We start from the raw sequence: 19,732 nt of genomic DNA on the forward strand, positions 1-19,732 counted from the left end.
CATTCCTTCTTATGTACCCTGGGAGATGTGTGCAGGAAAGTTCATAGAAGTACCATTTCTAACAAAAAATAGAAACAATCTAAATATCCACGGTCAGGAGACTGGAGTGATAATGTTGGCTCATTCGTACACCATTAAGTCAAACAGCAGTAAAAACAAACGAATGAGAGCTACACACATCACATGGATGAATCTCACACATAATGAATGAAAAAGCATGTTTCAGAAAATCAATACATTTTACCATTTATATACCTCTTCTAAGCATTTATCTGTTTACCTAGATTTTATTAAGTTTCACTATCAATCTTCTAAACACATTTTCATTTCTGTATTCCACTATCTTTGTATTAAAATATATAGTAAGCAAAAGCTTGAATGTACACATACAAACACAGTAAAAGTATAAAAAAAGGCCAGGAGTGAGAAACCACGCCCAGTGGGCAGCTGCCCGCCTCCAGGGCGGGCGCAGAAGGAGGGGATGCAGGCACGGTGCCTCCACCATGCTGGTGATTCTCTGTTTCTCACACAGTGATGATTATGTGGGTATTTATTCCATTTTTTTAAAAAACTTGTTTGTACATCTGAAATATTTCACAATAAGCTTAGAAAAAGAAGTCAAGTGACTGATTTTACCTCTACTCGTAACCATTTTCCTTTGCAATGGAAGAGGCAGATTTTCCCACAGAAGGGTAATGAAACGAAGGACTCGGAGGTCATGTGCTACAAAACAGAAATGCATGACACTTTTATTACTCTCAGCAAAGAGCACGTCGCTACACCACTACAAAAACATCACTGTGGCTCAGGCCAGCTGGGGCCCCGCGTACGTAGCCAGGCTTCCCACGAGGAGCACGCTGTGGTGCGTGCACGAGGGCGATGGGACTTCCACCTGATTTCTCAGACATTACTGATGGCATCTTCTACTTCCCCTCCTCACACATGGCCCGTAAATCAGCCCTGTTAAAATGTCTGCAGGCATCAGTGTGCAGGTCAGTATGATTCACCCAGGCACCGCTGCCATCAGTTAAACATGAAGAGGGAGGATGAATCTGCCAAAAAGGAGGAGAAGAGCTTGGATGAAAGTGAGGCTGGACTCGCTGTCCAGAAGGCCTCTTCTTTCCAACTTTTAACATTTCGATTCGAAGATGAGATTTTACTTCCAAAACAAATGTTACCAACACAAATATGGGTATTGGTGCCAGTGAAATGGCAACAAATCATGGCCATAGGCTCTTCATCCTCCTCTTTGCTGTAGCTTGAAGCTGGGGCCTGTCATGGTCTCCTCCGTTCAGGGTGACTGTACTCTCCCCAAACGCAGAGTCTCCATTTGCGTTATCAGCGCACTGGGGACTATCGAGAGGGTTTTCACCACCACAGCTAATAAGCTCATGCATACAAATGAGTCACTGGAGTCAGCTTCTCTAGACGTCTTAGATTTCTCCAAGACAGATTAGCAAGCCAAACTTAAGCAGTGACCCTGAGATACAGCTAAACATCTGTAATACAGAAAGAGGCAAAGCTACGGATCTGATGCCTCAGTTCTAGGCTATAGTCTGACACAAGTTTAACCCAATTCAGCAAACATTTTAGAACACTTATTCTGTGTAGGACACTAGATTAAATACTGTAGTACCTAAATGAATTAGGTCCTTACCAGCACCTGGCAAGGCTCTGTCTCTGCCCTCAAGAAGCCTATACTCTGTAAGGCAAACAAATACCCAAACAGCAAAATTACAATGCTGCAAATGAGGCCAAAGGCACTTTGGTGTGCTCTGGACGCTGGAGGGCAAGAGCGTCAGGAGTGAAGTGGCATTAGGATTCAATCACTCAAAACCAAGCATGTTCTGGATAACAGCTATAATGCCCTAAGAGAGGTAAGATCATCATCTTAGAACTTTAAAACAAAACCTCCTCAGAGTCTGGTTTAGAAAATAATACTTAGAATCAAAAGGTAAGGAGCTTATTCATGAATTTAAACACAGAACCACATTTACCAAGGCAGTAGGTTCTCAGGAACCATAAAGAGCTTGGGGAGTGACACCTTAGACGTTTTGTTCTCCTAGATTCCATGGATCTGTCTCTGCCTGAGGCAGAGGAGTCAGCCAGCTCCAGCACACACAGTCACAGTGACTGCACTGTAGCACCGTCACCTGTACCTTGTCAATAACAAATCTACTGTTGCTGAGCCCTTACTGTCAGGCGCTGCGCTCAGCAGTCTTGCCGCTAGTCCTCACAACCATCCTATGGATACATACGCTGTTATTATCCTCATTTTATAATGCAGAAACCAACGGCTTTTTGTTTTTTAAGTTCTGCAGTCCGGGACTCTTACCCACCATTCTGCAGCTTCTACCGCAAATTGTTCAAAAGTTATACTTAACACTATTTGCAGTGGAGAATCAATTTTAGAGGCGGATGATCTCTGCCGTACCTTACAATGGAAGTAGTCCTCTATCTTATGCAGAAGGTCGTTGAGCTTGTTCAGACCCTTACAAGGCACCTGGCAGTAGAGTGTGCCATCAGAGCAAATATTAGTCACTCTGACATTTGTGTACATAGCATCAATCTGGAACAAAGGACACACCAAGGATGCTTGAGAAAAGAGCACAGCTCTTACCTACTTAAGGGGTATCCATCTAAATTGTCGCATTAAAAGTCTTCGCATTTAAAAATATTTGAAGCAAGCAGGAGAACAGATAGGATCACAGAATGAAATTTGAAACTTAAATGTGAAAAATTCATTTGGAGACCTCTCTTTCCAAAAGGAATATCTGAAATAATTGTTTCAGGGACAAAGTAGACATTCTGCATATATCAATTTATTACCACATTTCACTGTTTGAAAGGCTGTCTTTCATTTTGGTTTCTTTTCTATGTATTAATTTAGAAAAATAATTACATAAACTGTATTTTTGTAACATTAACATAAATGAAAAAAAAACTCTCACAAAATCAATCCCATTATCAGCCTACTTTCCTGTGTTGTTCAGGCACATGAATGTTAGTAATTTTTAAAAATTATAATCATGGCAAAGGTTTAATTTTGGCCAACTTTTAGTCGAATCATAATATGAAGAGAATTCACTGTTGTTCTTATTAAACAAATGTTTTCCCTATGTTGCCATGAAGGCTTTGAAATGGGTGATGGGCATTGAGGAGGGCACTTGTTGGGATGAGCACCGGGTGTTGTATGTAAGCGATGGATGACGGGAATCTACCCTCAAAACCAAGAGCACACTGTATACACTGTCTATTAGCTAACTTGACAATAAATTTTATATATATATATATAAATATATATATATAATTTGACCATATTTAACATCTCATCCTATTTTTTATTTTTTAAGTTTATTTATTTTTATTTATTTTTATTTTTTTTTTTTGAGAGAGACAGAGCACAGGGAGGAGAGGAGCACAGAGAGGGAGGGAGACACAGAATCCGAAGCAGGCTCCAGGCTCTGAGCTGTCAGTACAGAGCCTGATGCAGGGCTCAAACCCACAAACTTGAGAACATGACCTGAACCGAAGTCGGACACTTAACCAACTGAGCCACCCAGGAGCCCCTCATCCTGTGCTTTAGAGTAGCCGTTCTATAATCTATTTAAAGATTTCCTTCTCTGTGGAAAATTGTTTTTTTGCCTTTTAAAACTGTGAAAGCTAACAATTTAATAAGCATCTTCACTGATCTAATTTTCCATTCTTTTGTATTATCCGCCCGTTATCTTCGCAAAATAATTTCTTATAAAATATAATTTTACTGTAGAAACTGGAAAATAAAACAAAACTCCAATTCCTAACACTTCCTATTTATGTTCTGACCTTCTTTTCCCCTCTTTCAGTGACCCCACCCCTCCTTTTTTCCCTCAACACACAGGCAATCTGTCCCTATCGATTGTTAGGCTAAAATGTGTAACACTCAGTTCTGCTACCGTTCTTCCCTACAATGTAAGTGACAGATGACCAGCGTGGTCACAGTGCTACCTGCAGGTGAGCCTCTAGAGACTTGTCGCAGATGGCCTTTAGGCAGGTGGCGTTGATATTGATGTCATCTTCTCCTGAGGTGTCATACAGAACAACAAGGGGAACATCTGCTTTTTCAAGTATTTCCACAGCAAAGATCTTTCCACAAGTTAAAGATTCCACCACCTTCACTAAATCAGGATCATCGCTTAAAACTTCCAACCCTGAAAAATATTGAATATTTTAATTTGTACTTAATCAGCAGAATCATTTTAAGATAAACAGACTGAATGGGTCTGTTTGGACTGCGTACTATAACTGTGAATCTACTACCAAATCCTTACAAATTTTCTAGGGAAGCTTTGTTTTACACTCTTCTTCTGATTACCCATTCTTAGGTTTTAAAATATATATTGTAGTGTGTATTACCCTTTTGAATGATTACACAAAGGCAGGCAATCTTACAACAAAAAGAAAAGTTGATGATCAGAATTTCTACCTTAGGAGAAATGGCCTTTATATACAGATACTTAAAACAAAAGAGATGAGTACATACAAGAAGCTGTCAATCAGTCATGTCTGCCAGTCATGCATTTATGTTTTTCCTAAAAATTTACCCTTGACCGTTTAAATTTTCTAATATATAATTATTTCATATAAAATGAATATGTATTTATTGGAAATTTATACAATTATTTTTTTCTTTATTTCTTCTTAAGTACACCATGATGGTTCTGTGTATACCAAAGAACAATGTGATTTATCAAAGCAAGATTAAACTGTATTTAACATAATATAGGTATCAGGTAAATTTCTCTGTGGTCTAATTACTCTTTAAATTCTTTAAAAAGTGTAATTTTATGGAACATACACATGACAATTCTATGTTATTCTATTAAACTAATTAAAACTAGTTCATCATTTCTCTAATGGTGCCATAAGGTCCATTTCTGTATTTCCCCCTTGAAATCCATAAGCACGAGTTCACAGACTCCCTGTGAGCTAACTCTCTCTTCTTGTTCTGTTCTCCAGACACATAACGTCATAGCTTTCACCAAACCTTTCCTCTCAGCATCCTGAAACTTGTCCTATGCTCCTGATACATTTTTTCAAAACTAACTCCCACGGGCTTGTAAGAGGCTTCTAAAATTACTTGGGATTTACCTCACACAGCCATACCCAGCACCACTGACATAAAGACCCCTTCTGGCTAAGGAGGAGGTATTTTTCACAGGGCTAATTTTCATCGGAGAAGTGTGATCATTTTCTGAATTTAGCTCAGGCTCTCCCATGTCTTATCCTCATATTAAGAGGGCCACTGTGTCCTCCATGCTTGCAGGTTACCCCCTACAGTGTCACTTTCACACATGAGAGGAAGAAAGAAAAGAATAGTGATACATGGACTGTGCCAGACAAGGATGAATTTGGGCTTGGGTGCATGACGGTACATCACTTGGTAACAAGCAGGACCCAGAGACCACATCGGTGGGGAAGAAGCAGAGAGTTACTTCACAACAGGTCAAATAACAGGATTCAAACTGATCAAACCCCGTGATACAGGGCCTCTAGCTGGCATTGCTAGGGCAGTTAGAACAACAAAACCTTTAAAATGGCCAATAGACATTTTTATAAAATATAATAAAAACACTATAACATATTGATAATGATCATATCTTATAAAGACACTAAACATGAATTTATTTATACCTTTCAAGAAATAACTCATTATAAGATCTTGAGATACTTAGGACATTTTAGGATTTAACCACCCAAAGGTACCATGGTAATAATGTATCAAAATGGAGACAGCTTTAAAAAAAGTTCCTCTTACCTGCTAGCTTACACTTCGTAGCTTGGAATGAGAGTGAACAGAACTTTGGGTTCAATTTATATGCTTTGCTCTTTTCAATATTTTCACTAAAACCATAGTCAACATAGCATACCTAATGATAACAAAAACATCATTTAGGCTCACATAAAATTCTTTATCCTCACTTTTTAAAAAACATTCAACACATCTGACTGGCTCCATTTATTCCCTAACAGCATGTTCAGTGGCACTAGACTGCCTGGAAAACGGCACGGCTGTTGTCCCTGACTTAGTCCGGAAGAGAAAGGCTAGGGCTGGGACCAGGGAAGCCGGGACCCCAGACTCCAGGCCTCACTCTTCTTCCCCAACAGGAAGAAGGAGGTAAGACTGCTGCACTCAGTGCCTCCCTGCTGCCAGGCTCTCAGGCTGCCGCAGCCCTGACTGTCCCCGCCCCTTCCTGTCTTGGTTTCTGCAATTCCACTAATAATGCACATCCTTAGGGAGCAGGATTGGTTTCTAGAGAGGGCATCACCTATAGAAGAGTAATTATCAGATTTGAAATCCCCAAAACGGCACTTGTGACTATGCGCCCCCAGCTATTGTGTTTTGAGAGACCAAGATGCTGTCAATGACAACAATGATGTTTTGGCTAGATAACAGGGAATTCACCACTGTAAAAATAGGCACTTTTTTTCCCCCCCTCTAGTGGAGCAAGCTGGGTTAGGCCTTCATCCAGCTCAACAAAAGGCCCCAAATCTGCTGGACAGAGTTCTGTGTTTCCAGAAACCTGCACGACTCTCCCTCACCATGAGCACAGATTACTAAGAGCTTGGAGATTATCTCTGGAGTATGAATAACATCATCCATTGGAAAGAAAATATATTTTTTAAAAAGCCTATTTTTTTCTTTTTAATAAAATCTAGGGGCACGTGGGTGGCTCAGTCGGTTAAGCGTCCAACTTCAGCTCAGGTCATCATCTCACAGTTCATGGGTTCGAGCTGTGCATCAGGCTCTGTGCTGACAGCTCAGAGCCTAGAGCCTACTACAGATTCTGCGTCTCCCTCTTTATCTGGCCTTCCCCCACTCATGCTCGCTTTCTCTTTCTTTCTCAAAAATAAAAACATTAAAAAAAATAAAATTAGAAACATTGTGCTATGGTTTAGAATGATAACTATAGAATGATAACTAAGAATCTGAGGGAAAGTGTTAAAAACCTAGCTAGTATGCTTCTTTATAACAGAGGACAGTTATTCAAACAAAACAAAAACCAGAGCAAAGGCCCCACTAAGAAATACCAAGTAGCACAGAACCAGATGCTTTCATGTTCTGTAGAAAAATTAAGTCCATAGGCCAGCTTCTTAGTACCTACATTATGGTACTAAACATACAAAACAGAAAACCTCCCCAGCACGGAATCAAATGAAAAAGAGGAGAGATGCAGAGACTGCGAACACCCTTCCAGACCACCCAAGAAGTGGGTCTGTGAGGCCTGTATGTCCCATGATGGAGACAACCAGCTCCCAGCGTCCCTGTCTTGATGCAGTGCTCCCGCGGCGGGTCTCTGGCAGGGCTCCCACAGCAGGCGGCCAGCCACTTAGGCGTCCTGGCCCTGTTCTCCAGTCCCAGGTCAGCACCTGTTCTTCTTTCCCATAGGCCTCCGGCGCCAGGCAGCACTTGTGTCCTTTAATAGCTATCACTACCTACAACTTGGACTCTGCTCTTCCCACACCTAGAATGAGGAGAACATAGTCTAACAATAGGACAGAATACGTGAAATCTTCATTCTGGGGAAATTCAGATTGTATTCCTAGCATCAAAAGACTAAAGAATAACTGCTCCAAAATCTTCAAGGGGTTTCTGTAACGTCTGGAGCGTGCTCTCTTTTCTTTCTTTCTTTCTTTCTGAATCAAACACCGTGGATTTGTATGGCAGCTGGAGTTTACAAAACACTTGCTCGTGGATTGCGAGTCTGACTGGCCCCGTGTTGCTGAGTGGTTTCCCTCCCTTTAATGCCTTGGGATCAGCACCAGCAGGCTCCCAGGCCTGGCGCGGAGGCCCAGTCAATTCCTGGTTCTCTGGCACCATCAAGTGGCTGCAGATCTCACCGCACCATCTGAGTGACAGCAGACGTCCTTGGGATGCGGGTCTGGGTTGGGCTCAATCCAGGACCCACTTCAGGGCATGACTTCATACTACTGTTTCCCACACTCACCAAAGATCGATAAGTGGAAAGCAAGGAGGGAATTGTATTCGCTGTCAGGCAGAGAGTGGCAAAAGAGAATCAAGGCTTGCTAAGCATTGGGGGGTTTCTCCAGATAAAAGGAGAACTGTGTGTCCGCCTGCTTCACGGGGTTGGGGGGAACGAGCTCAGGCCAGAATCTCTCCAAGGACTGCAGTCTAAGCGTTAAGAGACTGCAGCCTAGGAGACCAGACTGTATAACATACTGAGACGCCCCCTTCACTCCCAACACTGGCTGCAGCTCTCAGCAGCCCAACACAATGGCTGGTGCTCCCTCCCGATAGGACACTTGCTTCTTTTGGCTTTCGTGACACTGCCCTTTTGGTTTTTACTTCTTCTTTAGCCATTCTTAAGATTGTGTGAAAGGTTTTCTTTCCCAGAGAAGATTCCACTAAAGACAGGGTCACAAGATCAGAGTGTTTTCACGCAAGGAAGGGCGTCTGAGATACAGATGAGGGGATGGAGAGACCTGACCAAGGGCACACAACTATTCACCGCCAGAGACGGGACTAAGACCCAAGCTGCTAATCACACTGTGCTCCCCACTGGTCCAGTTCTCTGCTTGGTCCTTAACTTGTTCCAGATTTTTAAAAAAAAACTTTATCAGCATATAATTTACACTGAATGAAAAATGCCCATTTAAAGTATACAGTTTGATGTATACACCCACATAATGACCACCACAATCAAGATGTAGACCACATCCACCACTTCAAAAAGTTCCCCCTCCACCCTTCCAATTAAGCCCCTCCACCTTCTGTCCCACCACTCATCTGATTTCTGTCACTACAGATGAATCTTTAGCTGTTCTTAGCCATCACTTATCTGGAATCAGACAGGATGGCTCTTTTGTATCTGGATTCTCTCACTTAGAGCCCATGAGTTTTATCCACATGGCTGTTTTCAATAGTTCATACCTTTTTCTGTTGACTAGTATTCCATTCTAAGAATATACTACAATTCGCTTACACATTCACATATTGGTAAGCATTTGAGTTGTTTCCAGCTTGGGATTCCAGTAGTAATAAAGCTGCTACAAATTTGTGCACAAGCCTTTTACTGGACCTATGTTTTTACTTCTCTTGTGTAAATAATTATGGGTCAGATGGTAAGTTTAAAAACTTTAAAAGAAATTGCCAAATTGTTCCAATTTTCAGATGTTTATAGTCAGGCCAAATTGCTTAAAAATTGTATCTTTGTAGATTTAGTAAAAGAATTTCCTAAATTTCTTTTTGAGTGGCTAAGGGTAGGTCAGTGGTTAGGGTGAGCTTGCTTCCAGAGAGGGCCAGGGCCTCCTGTATTGAACCATCTGGGTAAGAGACAACAAGCACCCTTTCTGACCCTCCTGACCCTGTGCTTGGGGCCAGGGGTTTCAGGGCAGAGTGTGTGATGGATCTAAGCCCAGATTTGCACTCAGTGACACAAAAAGGGTTATTTGTCAGGGACAGACACTACCACAACTAAATAGGTTTCAAATTATGGAAAAGAGGCCACAGAAATAGAAGTATATTTCCCGGCTTCCAAAACCCAGGCAAAACTGTGCCTTGAGAGGAAGAGAGTTCTCGTTCCCCATCTCTGCGCTGAGGGAAAGGAGAGGCCAGGGGGCAGAGGCTGACCCAAGAACATGGCCGAGTCTGGAAGGCCTGGAGCCTGCTGACGCAAGAGACTGTCAAAGGAAGCCCCTAGCCTCTCTAAGAGGACAGAGAGGGCAACGCTCGGACAGCTCTTGGGGCACGATCCGAGTCCTGCTTGGGGTCCTCTGCCGGCTGCAGAAGAGGGGAGAGGAGGGATGTCATGGCCTCTGGTCTGTATTGCTCCCCTTACTCCCAAGTGCTGATCTTCATCGGGATACCACACAGCTTTGATCAGTAGTTATTATGTATCTCCTGAGAATGGAAATAAAGACCTTTTCCTGATTATACCAGGGGTTATGAATACTAACACAGAGAAGACTTTTTTTTTAACTCAAACTCCGAGAACATATGACTACCACTGACTTAAAAGCTGACAGGGATAATCCTTTACAGATATTATCTTGTCAACTTCTGGAAAACACTAAACGCAGTTAGGAAGGACACAGTATTAGAAGGAACATCTACGTTTGAAAAATAATATGTGCACCTTTGTAATGCTATGACAAAGTAAACAGGGCTTGCCTTTATTTTGTTCTCATCCGTCGAGATGAGCTGTGCCCGTAACCAAGCATCTTCCTCGGCATTCACAGCCAGTAACTGCCCAACATGCGTAGTCTGGACTGGCGTGATCTTGGGGTTCTTACTGTAATACTCCTTCATCTCATCTTCCATTAATTCCTGAGCAGCTGAATAGTCTTTGCCCACATACCTGAATTAGTTAAAGGAAGAGAACACAAATGAGGCACCCCAGAAGGAGGAAAATGACAGGAATTCATTAATGTTACTCTGGATTTTTTTCTACTGCCATCTTTCCAGTCTCAGACATGGCTTATGTCAATAGGTAAGAGAACACATATTTAGTAAACATTTCCGTCTTGATAAAGGAAAATGTAAGATTGTGGAGTTCACTCAAAACAAGAACACACCAGATCAAATGCTTGACAACAATCCAGACAGCCGGAGGATATAACAGTAAGCAGCCAGAGAAGCTTGGGGGAGGTGAGGCTGAGAAAAGATTCAAGGGAAGGGAAGAGAGGAAAATATGGTAGAAAATGGAGACACCAGTGCAGGCCAGATTAGCAAGAGTCTATTTAAGAATTTTACCAAGGCTGCTGGAAATCTTGTAGATTACAGAGAAGAGAATCCAGTTGATGGTTTTGCCCTAAGGCTGGGTTTGAATAAGACTCAAGCTCTGAAAACCAATGGAATTTTAATAGAGAAAAACAAAGCATTTATGCACTAAACACAATCATGTGACAACCCATCTCCTCAGTTTACTGAAACAAGTTTAAATAAATTACAACAAAATGTTGAGTTCTGATACCCTTAAAGAGATGATATCTTCTAGCTAAATCTCTCTTAATTGTAAGCTTTCTTAGAAGACTTTTTCAGGATACGGCATATCTCTTTCTACAATTTTCTGCTGTTAAAACTGCTGTCACCTTGTCCCAGTTGATTATCAAAACACACTATTTCCCTTTGTGCCACAATTAGGCTCTTGCGTTCTTGCCTTTTAGTACTCAGAGACAACTCCATCAAAGGCCTCCTTCCAGATGTAAACCCCAGCAAATCAAGTTCAGCTCCTGGAACAGGAGCTGTCTCAGCCATAGGATGAAGCCTTTTTCGCTGGAAGCTATGCTGTAACAGCACCAGAATCACTGACCAGGGAGATGGGGGATATGCCTATAGGCACATTGCCCTTTGCATTGTTCCGCTTTTACCCAGGACCCAAGTGGTCTTACACAGCTTTAAGAGACTATTCCTTAGAGAATGATCTTCATGCATTCTTGGTAACTATCAGCAGGACAGAAGACACCCGATTCAACCTATTCATTACTCGAGGTAAAAAAGCTTTTTAAAAAGTCCAACACAGAATGAAAAGAATGCCTCTTTTGAGCATGGCTATTTTAAAACCAAATATTGCATGCATATTATATACTCTAGAAACAGGGGAAGAATCTTTGTCACACTCTGCTGGTTAAGTTTACTGAGCTTTACAAATGGTAAGGTGCTGCCTGGGGTGCAGTGGCATCTCAGCTCTGCCATCCTGGAGGAGGTCTGCAGCTCTGCCCAAGCTCCCATTTCCCCGGACCTGGAATCTCATGGGTCCTCCTTTTAATGCTGCGATGGCTCTGGGAGCCCACAGGCCGAGGCCTGGGCAGCACCTTGTGACTTGGTCGTGTGTTCATCACAGCCACCTGCTAAGGAGGAGGAAGGTGGAGAGAAGGAGCATGAAATCGCTCTCTATGGCAACCAGCAGAGAAGAACAACTACTTGGCTTGGGTGGGAATGATATTATGGTTAGTATGATGGTGGGTAGTGGGAAGAATGAACTCCTTCCCTGTCTCCAAATTACCTGAACAAATGGGCAAAGAATGATATGTAGGCCAATTCAGGTATTCTGTAAGTACGAAGTCCCACAAAGTTAATTTTGAGACTGAAGACAAGGATTCCCACGCTTGATCTGAGGTCTGTGCCACAATACCTCTTCCGACCCTTCATGAGTCACAGGCCTAGTTTCCAGAACCTACTGTCTGCCTGGGTGAAGATATGAATATAGAATAGGGCTCAGTCCAGTTGGAATTACTAAGTCTCTGCAGTTGGTGGGTGGGGGATGCCAGTGGCGTAGGGTCAATCTAACACCACACATTACCCATCATGCTTGCTGGCTGCCAGCCACTGTGCTGAACAGGTGGACTACTGACTCCAGGACTCAAATTTATATTGGAAAAGGGGATCTAAACAATATTAAGACCTGGACCTAATCATCCTGACGTAGATTAGAACCTTTCTACTGAAGTCCTGGACCTCATCCAGATTCCTGCCAACCCTTGGTGAGAACACCAGTAATCACATGATCTGTCGAACCCAGTGCTGGGTGCTTGGTATCTGACAGCAGAACTGACAACTAATAGTAACAGACACCAAAGGATCCTGCCAAGGAGGCAGATTTAGATTTCCTCTAAATGGTAAAAGTTAGCGATGTGCTCCTCAACATCCTTCTTTTACCTCAATTTATTAGGGAACCATAGTGGAATCCCCAACCCTCAACAACCCATTTACATCTTTAGGCCATACCACATCTTAGAATAAAAGCTTTATTCATTTACTACCTCTGTACAGAACAAGAGCTCTCTAAAGCTTCTGTACATTCTAGTTTGAGCATACCAAGACACTTGATTCCACTTCATTATCCACTCAGACTTTTACCTATGATTCCCTGGAGGAGTAACAGTCCAAATTTCAACATTTTGGTTGAAGAAGCCTGGATACTGTTCGGATTCACCTTCTCCTTTTCTGTCCACATCCATACTCTATGCTGGTGTCTCCAGAGATCCAGCTACATGGTTCCATTCTTTATCCCAAGTTAGAAACTACAAAGTATAGTCTTTTAATATCTTTTATGTATTCTATATTTTCTCCAAAAGTCCATGTCAAGTGCCTGGGGCTGGACCATTTTCTGTAATTCCAACTATCATCAGCCGCTCTGGCAATGGCTCTTCTGCCCAGGACTTTTGGTATCAAAAGGCTCAAGTAACCAGAGAGTACCTTTGGCTCCAAAGGCTAATCTTATGTATTCTACTAGGTAGACAGTGCTTAGCTATTTTGATTTCTGTAAGATGCTACACAGTCCCAGATTAAACAGTATTACCTACCCACTGGGTGACTTACTTATTCTATGGATTAGCCATTAGTGCTTTTGACATTAACAGTTATCATTATGCTTTTGACATAGATTCTTTTCACAGACATATTATCATTCCAATTTTAAAACTGTTTTCTCTTTTCTCACAAGAACAGTTACATATTTGACAAATCTAACAAATATTCAAAATATATGCAAAGATTAATTTTTTTAAAGTGCTTTGATTTTAAGATGCTCATTGTCTACTGGGAGAGATGAATGTACATAAATAATCATTAATGTAGAAGAAATAAAAAGTAATCTCCTAAGAGATACGAACACAGTTCTGGCAGTTGAAAGAAATGTACAAGACATAAAAACAAGAATTATTGTTATACTTCATTATAACTCAACAGAACTAAAAATATACTATTCTTCCTCAATTCCCAGCATCTGTGGGAAGAATAGCCAACTGACAACAATACAGCATGATCCTCAAGAATTAGAAAATAAAACTCGCCTGATAACCACTTCATTTGTGTTGCTCAGTTCAACCACCAATACAGATGGGGACGCCTCAGTCGGAATGATTAATGGAGGAACTGTTGTATTCTCCACAAAGGTATCAGCACTTTTGGAAATGTTTTCTTGTATCTGCAAATATTCTTGTTCAACCATAGACTTGATATCATAATCGCCATGTGCATGCTCCACATCCTTTAGGATTTTGTCAGTGGGCAATGGAAGTTTAGCATAGAGAATGGCCTTCTGAGGATTCCCAGAAATGTAGTCAATGGTGCATACGTCAGAAAGCGAGGCAAGATTTTTTAAGGCATCCTCAGGGAATTTCATTTTGTACATGTCCTCAAATGCTTTGGGGAGTGCACTGGCCCAAAGACCACTCGAGTATTTCATGAGAAGCTCCGCAACTTTCTCTTTAAAGTCTCGTGGCATAACTGCTGGACACCCTTTTAATGGTGGTATTTGTTTTGGAGCAGGTAGTGGGGATGGAGGCACTTTTTCACCATCCAGTTCACTTCTCAAAAGCTGCTTTCTCTTAGCTGGATAAAGAAGTAAATCTTGACCACCACCGCAAGGTTTTTCCACCTGAATTTTTAAATAAAACAAATGACAGATATTTCAATGGCTATAAACAACCTGAAAATGCATTCATGCATTTTAAATGAGAATAACACTGTTTTCAAATTAATCAAGAGAAACAAAAGTAAACATTTTACTCTTCTCAACCACTAAGACTCAATGCCTTGCCTTCATCTGCAAATAACATCATGAGCCACATTTCAGAAATAAACAGGAAAATAAAATAGCATTAATTTCCTTTATGAGGCATCTGGCCTCCAACAGGCCTATGAAATCATGAGAGTTTCTGCCCCGTAAGTTGCATCTCATTTAGTTCTCTCTGTCAAATCCAAAGCAACAATCCAAATTGACTGGATACAAGGTGGGATGAAGCCGTGAAAAGGTATCAAAACTGTCAGGGAAAAACCACTGGGAAGAAAGCTACGACCTCTTTAGAAAAACTAAAGAGCTAGCTTTTTTCTTCTTCTTGCAATATCCTGAGAAAACCCTTAGCTTGATGTTGTTTAGAAAAAGACCCTCCAGAGACAAGGTACAGTTTTTATAACCACTAAAGTAGAAAGTTAGCTGAAAGTTGCCCCTCCATAGAACAAGAGATAAAAATGCCTGGCATGTGTACGTCAACCAATCTCTAATTTTATCTGTGTAACAGTTCTGAGTGGTATGGCTTGATGGTGTCTCTTTGTGTAAGAGAAGAAAGAGAAAAGAAACCGATGTATATAGAGTGCCACTTCTTCCAAGTTGTAAGCCCTTCTATTACTAGGCCAGGGTACAAGCTGGACCCCACCACCTGTTTTTGCCTTGTCTATGAGCTAATATGATTTGTATATTTTTAAATGGTTGAAAAAATCAAAAGAATTATTTTGTGATGTAAAAATTAGATGAGATTCAGTGTACATAAAGTTTTGCTGGAACACAGCCATGCCCATTTGCTTACGCATTGTGCACGGTGGCTTTGCAGTTCAGTAGCAGAGCCAAGTGGCTATGCCAGACTGTGGGTAACAGTGACACAGCTATTGGCCCACAAAACCTAAAATATTTACTACCTAGCCCTTTATAAAAAAGGGTTCTCAACTTTTGATTAGACTGAAGTTAACATTGACAGCCCTCTAAGACGTTCCTATTTTGTCAGATCCTATTCAGCTATTCGTTGGCTGCAATTTAAGCCCTTGGAAGAACATTCCAGACCATTAAGGTAATAATACAAGCTTATAAGAAGTCCTCCCTCTCCCAGTAAGAATAGGATATTAAAGTACGCTAAGTAGCTTGTTAGGAAAGAACACTGACTTCATTGACTCATTTTCTATATAATGCTTAGGAAGAACGTAAGTATGTATACACAAAGAAGGTATTGTTTTGTTACCCAAGAAGAGCATTAAAAAGTCAAGAGACGTAGTCAATTGAACATTAAGACAGATACCTCTTAGTCTTGACTATATATTCTAGATGATACATGAGGAGGATAAATATTAACACAAGTGTAAAACATTAGATTTTCCTCCTCACATTCTTCTGCCAATGTGTGTTGAAGTTTTGGGGACTGGGGGGTGGGGGGGAGTCAATACCTAAAACCTCAAGCATCAATAAAGGTAGAGGCAACTTAGTCTGTGTTTAGCATCTGCTGGCATTCCCTGTCATCACTGGTGGATTCCTGCTGTTAGGACACCAATGACACCTGTGACCAGTGTGACACTTTATGACACTCCAGATGGTGCATTATAGGACAGTCACAATTAATGTCCCTAATTTTAAGCCTTAGGGATATAAAAATTTGGACTACTAATTCTGCTCTCAATGGTCTTGAGACTCGTGTTTTTAAATCTGGAATCTTAAAATGCCAACGCTACCGTGCTTTAAGACACTTAATAAGATGCAAGAATACAGTATCCAGAGAAGGTCTGAGAAACATACCTTTGGAGCAAATGGAGAAATAAAACAGAGTTCTATATGAATTATTCCCTTGTCATACAGAATCCCAATCAATGGAATCTTAGATTTTGACACAACAGTCATCCATATCAAAAGCCAGCTGAGGCTTCAGGGCCCATCTTTGGTCTTTGCCTACAGACCTCTTCTCAATTTTTTGCAATACCTTCTCCGAAGTGGATGGGAGAAACTAATTTCAGTGGAATGTCTTACTTATCTAAAACAACTCTCACAAGTCCCATACCCCAACTATCCACATGGCTTCTTCTAACTCTAGAGAGGATAGGAAGTGTTCTTCAGCTTTATGACCCTTTTCTTTCCAGTGAATGAACCAGAACGTGACATACCTCAATGTTTGTTTGACAGTCCCCTAGGGGTGCCAGGGTGGCTCAGTTGGTTAAGCATCTGACTTCGACTCAGGTTATGATCTCACAGTTCATCAGCTCAAGCCCTGCATCAGGCTCTGTGCTGACAGTGCAGAGCCTGCTTGGGATTCTCTCTCTCCCGTCTCTTTCTGTCCCTCTCCCTCGGTGTCTCAAAATAAATAAATAAACCTTAGAAAAAAAAAACACACTCTCCACTTCCAGTCCTGAAGCTTCCATTACCACCTGTGCTTTAGATACAATCAGGACCAATTACCTAACAAAGCCCTTTATCAAATCTCAAGACATGATCTCTGAACTTGGCCAGCACACGGAGTTCTTCTCACTAGGAATTACTGTCTTAACAAAAGTTTATGAACACTGGGGCCACTTACGGGGCACAGAATTCCCTTTCTTTTCTGATCTTGTATCAGATAGAATAATGCTGAAAGATCATCTGGAATTAGCAAGCTTCCAGGGCTGTGTCTACAACATTTAAGTCAAGCTTCTCTAATCAGACTATAAAGTAGATTTTTAACCAACAAGCCTAAGTTTATACAAATTTCTAACAACAGCCAAATAACCACCTGAACTAGAAGACAGATTTCTTTCCTCAGAAGTTTCATTTTACTGTTATTGTTTAAAGTAGATAACCACCCCCATCCTCCAAATGACTATTTCCTTGTATTGTAGGCACTTTCCAATGTCCTTCTTTAATCTCAAGAGGATTGGTTATAAGCCTAAATTCCACTTTGTTCTCCAGTAATTTGGCCTCTTTAAATTCAAATCAGCCTTTACTAAAATTAAACAGGCCTGATTTTAGGAACTGAACCTGACACTAAGGCTGAATGAGATGTCCTTCAATACATTCCATGGATAAGCTTAGTGATATGGATAATGTCTGGTCCACATGCTTTCTAAGCAATCTTTGGAGACTGGCTGAAGGGTTACTGAATTCAAAGAGAAAAATCATGGAATTCATGTCATTTCAAGTTAAAAAACATAACTTAAAACAAATGTAATTTTTTCAACTTCAACTTTGTTTTAAAATCTTCATATGGATGAAAATTTGCTTTTCCCAGGCATTCTACAGTGATCGCTATCTATCCAAAGTGGGTCTTTGTCTCTCTTTTTCTGGTAAATACCCTCAGAAAAGATACCTATTACTGTAGCCCAAAATGATGACAATCTCCCCAAAGATAAGGAATTGCTATAATGTGGGGTATAGTGTGGTGTCCGTTATTTACTGTGCTCTGGTGCATCTGACCAGACTGACATGTGATCTTCTGTCACAGCCCCCAAGTAGAAAGCTTTCTTTAGCCTTCACAAATGACCAAGTTGGGTCAACAGCTACTTGAAATATGGCTTTTATTATATTCTTAGTTTGATATATCAGCAGCTCATCATTAAAAAAAATGTTTTTAATGTTTATTCATTTTTGAGAGACAGAGCACGAGTTGGGGAGAGGAAGAGAGAGAGGGAGACACAGAATCTGAAGCAGGCTCCAGGCTCTGAGCTGTCAGCACAGAGCCTGACGCAGGGCTCAAACCCACAACCGTGAGATCATGACCTGAGCTGAAGTCAGCTGCTTAATCGACTGAGCCGCCCAGGCACTCCGCAGCTTATCATTTTAGTTACCTCTTACAGGGGTGCTGTATACCTTCTTTACTTTACCTGATCCACATATATACTTGAGGAGGGAGTCATAAGCCTTCTGTTCTGTAGGAGAAGATTCAAGATCGTAATCCTACCCTTTTCCTCCATGTTTTCTTTGTTCTGTGGCTCTACATTTTTTTTGGTGGGTGGGGGGCTTTGGATATCCACTTAAAAAACTACCAGTTCAATGACTGGGAGGTGGCAAGACTTGGAACTTCAAATCTTTACTCACCCCCTCACCCAGCACCTCCAGCCCCAACAGGAAAGGCAGGCAGGCAACGTAAAAGATTAACTCCCTCCACCATGGAGCTCAAGCCACCTCCTTCGGAACTCATCAGAAGACTGGTGTCTAATACACCTTAGACTTTTACCTCCACAGGTTCATTGTATTTAGTTTCATTTTTGCCTCATTTGGAATTGCAGTGAGATACTTCTCTCACATACCTCTGGGATGTTGTAAGTTTATAGTAGACATGTTAGGTCTGAGTATATGTAAGGCTTTCAAACATCAATTTCCTCAGGAGCCCCATTTGTCCACACAAATAAAAGTCTTCATCCTATGAACCTAGAAACTTTCATATTCTAGGAGGTCTTTACTTTTTCCTTTCTGATTTTACCCATGCTGTAAACTTAATCATTGAAGCCAAAATCCTTTGAGTCTATGGAAGTCTCTCATCTGCTAACTCTGCAGCATAAGCTGAGGTAACCTTACTGTCTCTCATAGAATTAGAATTTTTCTTAGGATTCTATAACAGAATTGGTATTGTCCAATTAAATAAAGGTTTTCCAATACAATTTTAAGGCCTTATCCAGCCTCAATTCTATTTCCACTGGACAGTGGTTCTTTATGTTGAAGCTTTAAGTTGTAAATTTCATTTTATATGGTCACCATCCATGGCAAGCCTGAGACAGTACAGTAAAATCACACTTATCTGGAGACCTGCTTCCCAGTTCTCCAAGCATTGGCAAGGTTTTGAACTCAAAAAGAAACCAATTTAAAAACTCAGCGTCAGCAGTGAATAAAGACCTGAGTCCCTTGCAACAGTGAAAACACTGAAGAGTTACTGACCAGAAACGAGTACCCTATGAGTAGCCAGTTCACAGAAAGAAAGATTGAGAGGTGAATGACCTCCTAAAGGGCTCAGTCTTTTTGTGCTAAAGCTGAGAAGGGCTAGAAAAGTCAGACAATTGAGAAAGAGATGAGAAAACGGTTCCGATGGCATCACAGGGCCACAGTGAAGACAAACTGATAGGTTGGGAGCTGAAGCCTGGCGGGGGGGGGGGAGGGAATACAGAGAGGAGCTAAGCCCCACACCTCAGTGTTCCACACCACCTCCTCCCGCCACCCTCTCCGCAGTGCTTTACCAAGGCTGGCGATGCCAAATCCAAGATGTTCAGAAACAGTTACAATTTTTT

The 19,732-nt window shown here is 41.3% G+C and overlaps 1 protein-coding gene across 3 annotated transcripts in view; it reads right to left on the reverse strand.

Annotated features, from left to right (window-relative positions):
* TDRD7 (tudor domain containing 7) overlaps positions 1-19,732 on the reverse strand; it is an 83,031-nt gene that overhangs the window by 15,188 nt on the left and 48,111 nt on the right. For 2 of the 3 annotated variants that reach the window (XM_029920420.1, XM_029920418.1), the window contains exons 7-12: positions 13,795-14,381; positions 10,172-10,358; positions 5,798-5,909; positions 3,988-4,190; positions 2,435-2,569; positions 637-723 (exon numbers count right to left, since the gene is read on the reverse strand). In XM_029920420.1, coding sequence (XP_029776280.1) covers positions 637-723; positions 2,435-2,569; positions 3,988-4,190; positions 5,798-5,909; positions 10,172-10,358; positions 13,795-14,381 — 1,311 coding nt within the window. The remainder of the gene's footprint in view (positions 1-636; positions 724-2,434; positions 2,570-3,987; positions 4,191-5,797; positions 5,910-10,171; positions 10,359-13,794; positions 14,382-19,732) is intronic. The other variant, XM_029920421.1, reaches the window with a different exon arrangement.

Source organism: Suricata suricatta, chromosome 13 (assembly GCF_006229205.1).
Source record: "Suricata suricatta isolate VVHF042 chromosome 13, meerkat_22Aug2017_6uvM2_HiC, whole genome shotgun sequence".
In the NCBI taxonomy this organism is placed as follows: Eukaryota; Metazoa; Chordata; class Mammalia; order Carnivora; family Herpestidae; genus Suricata; species Suricata suricatta.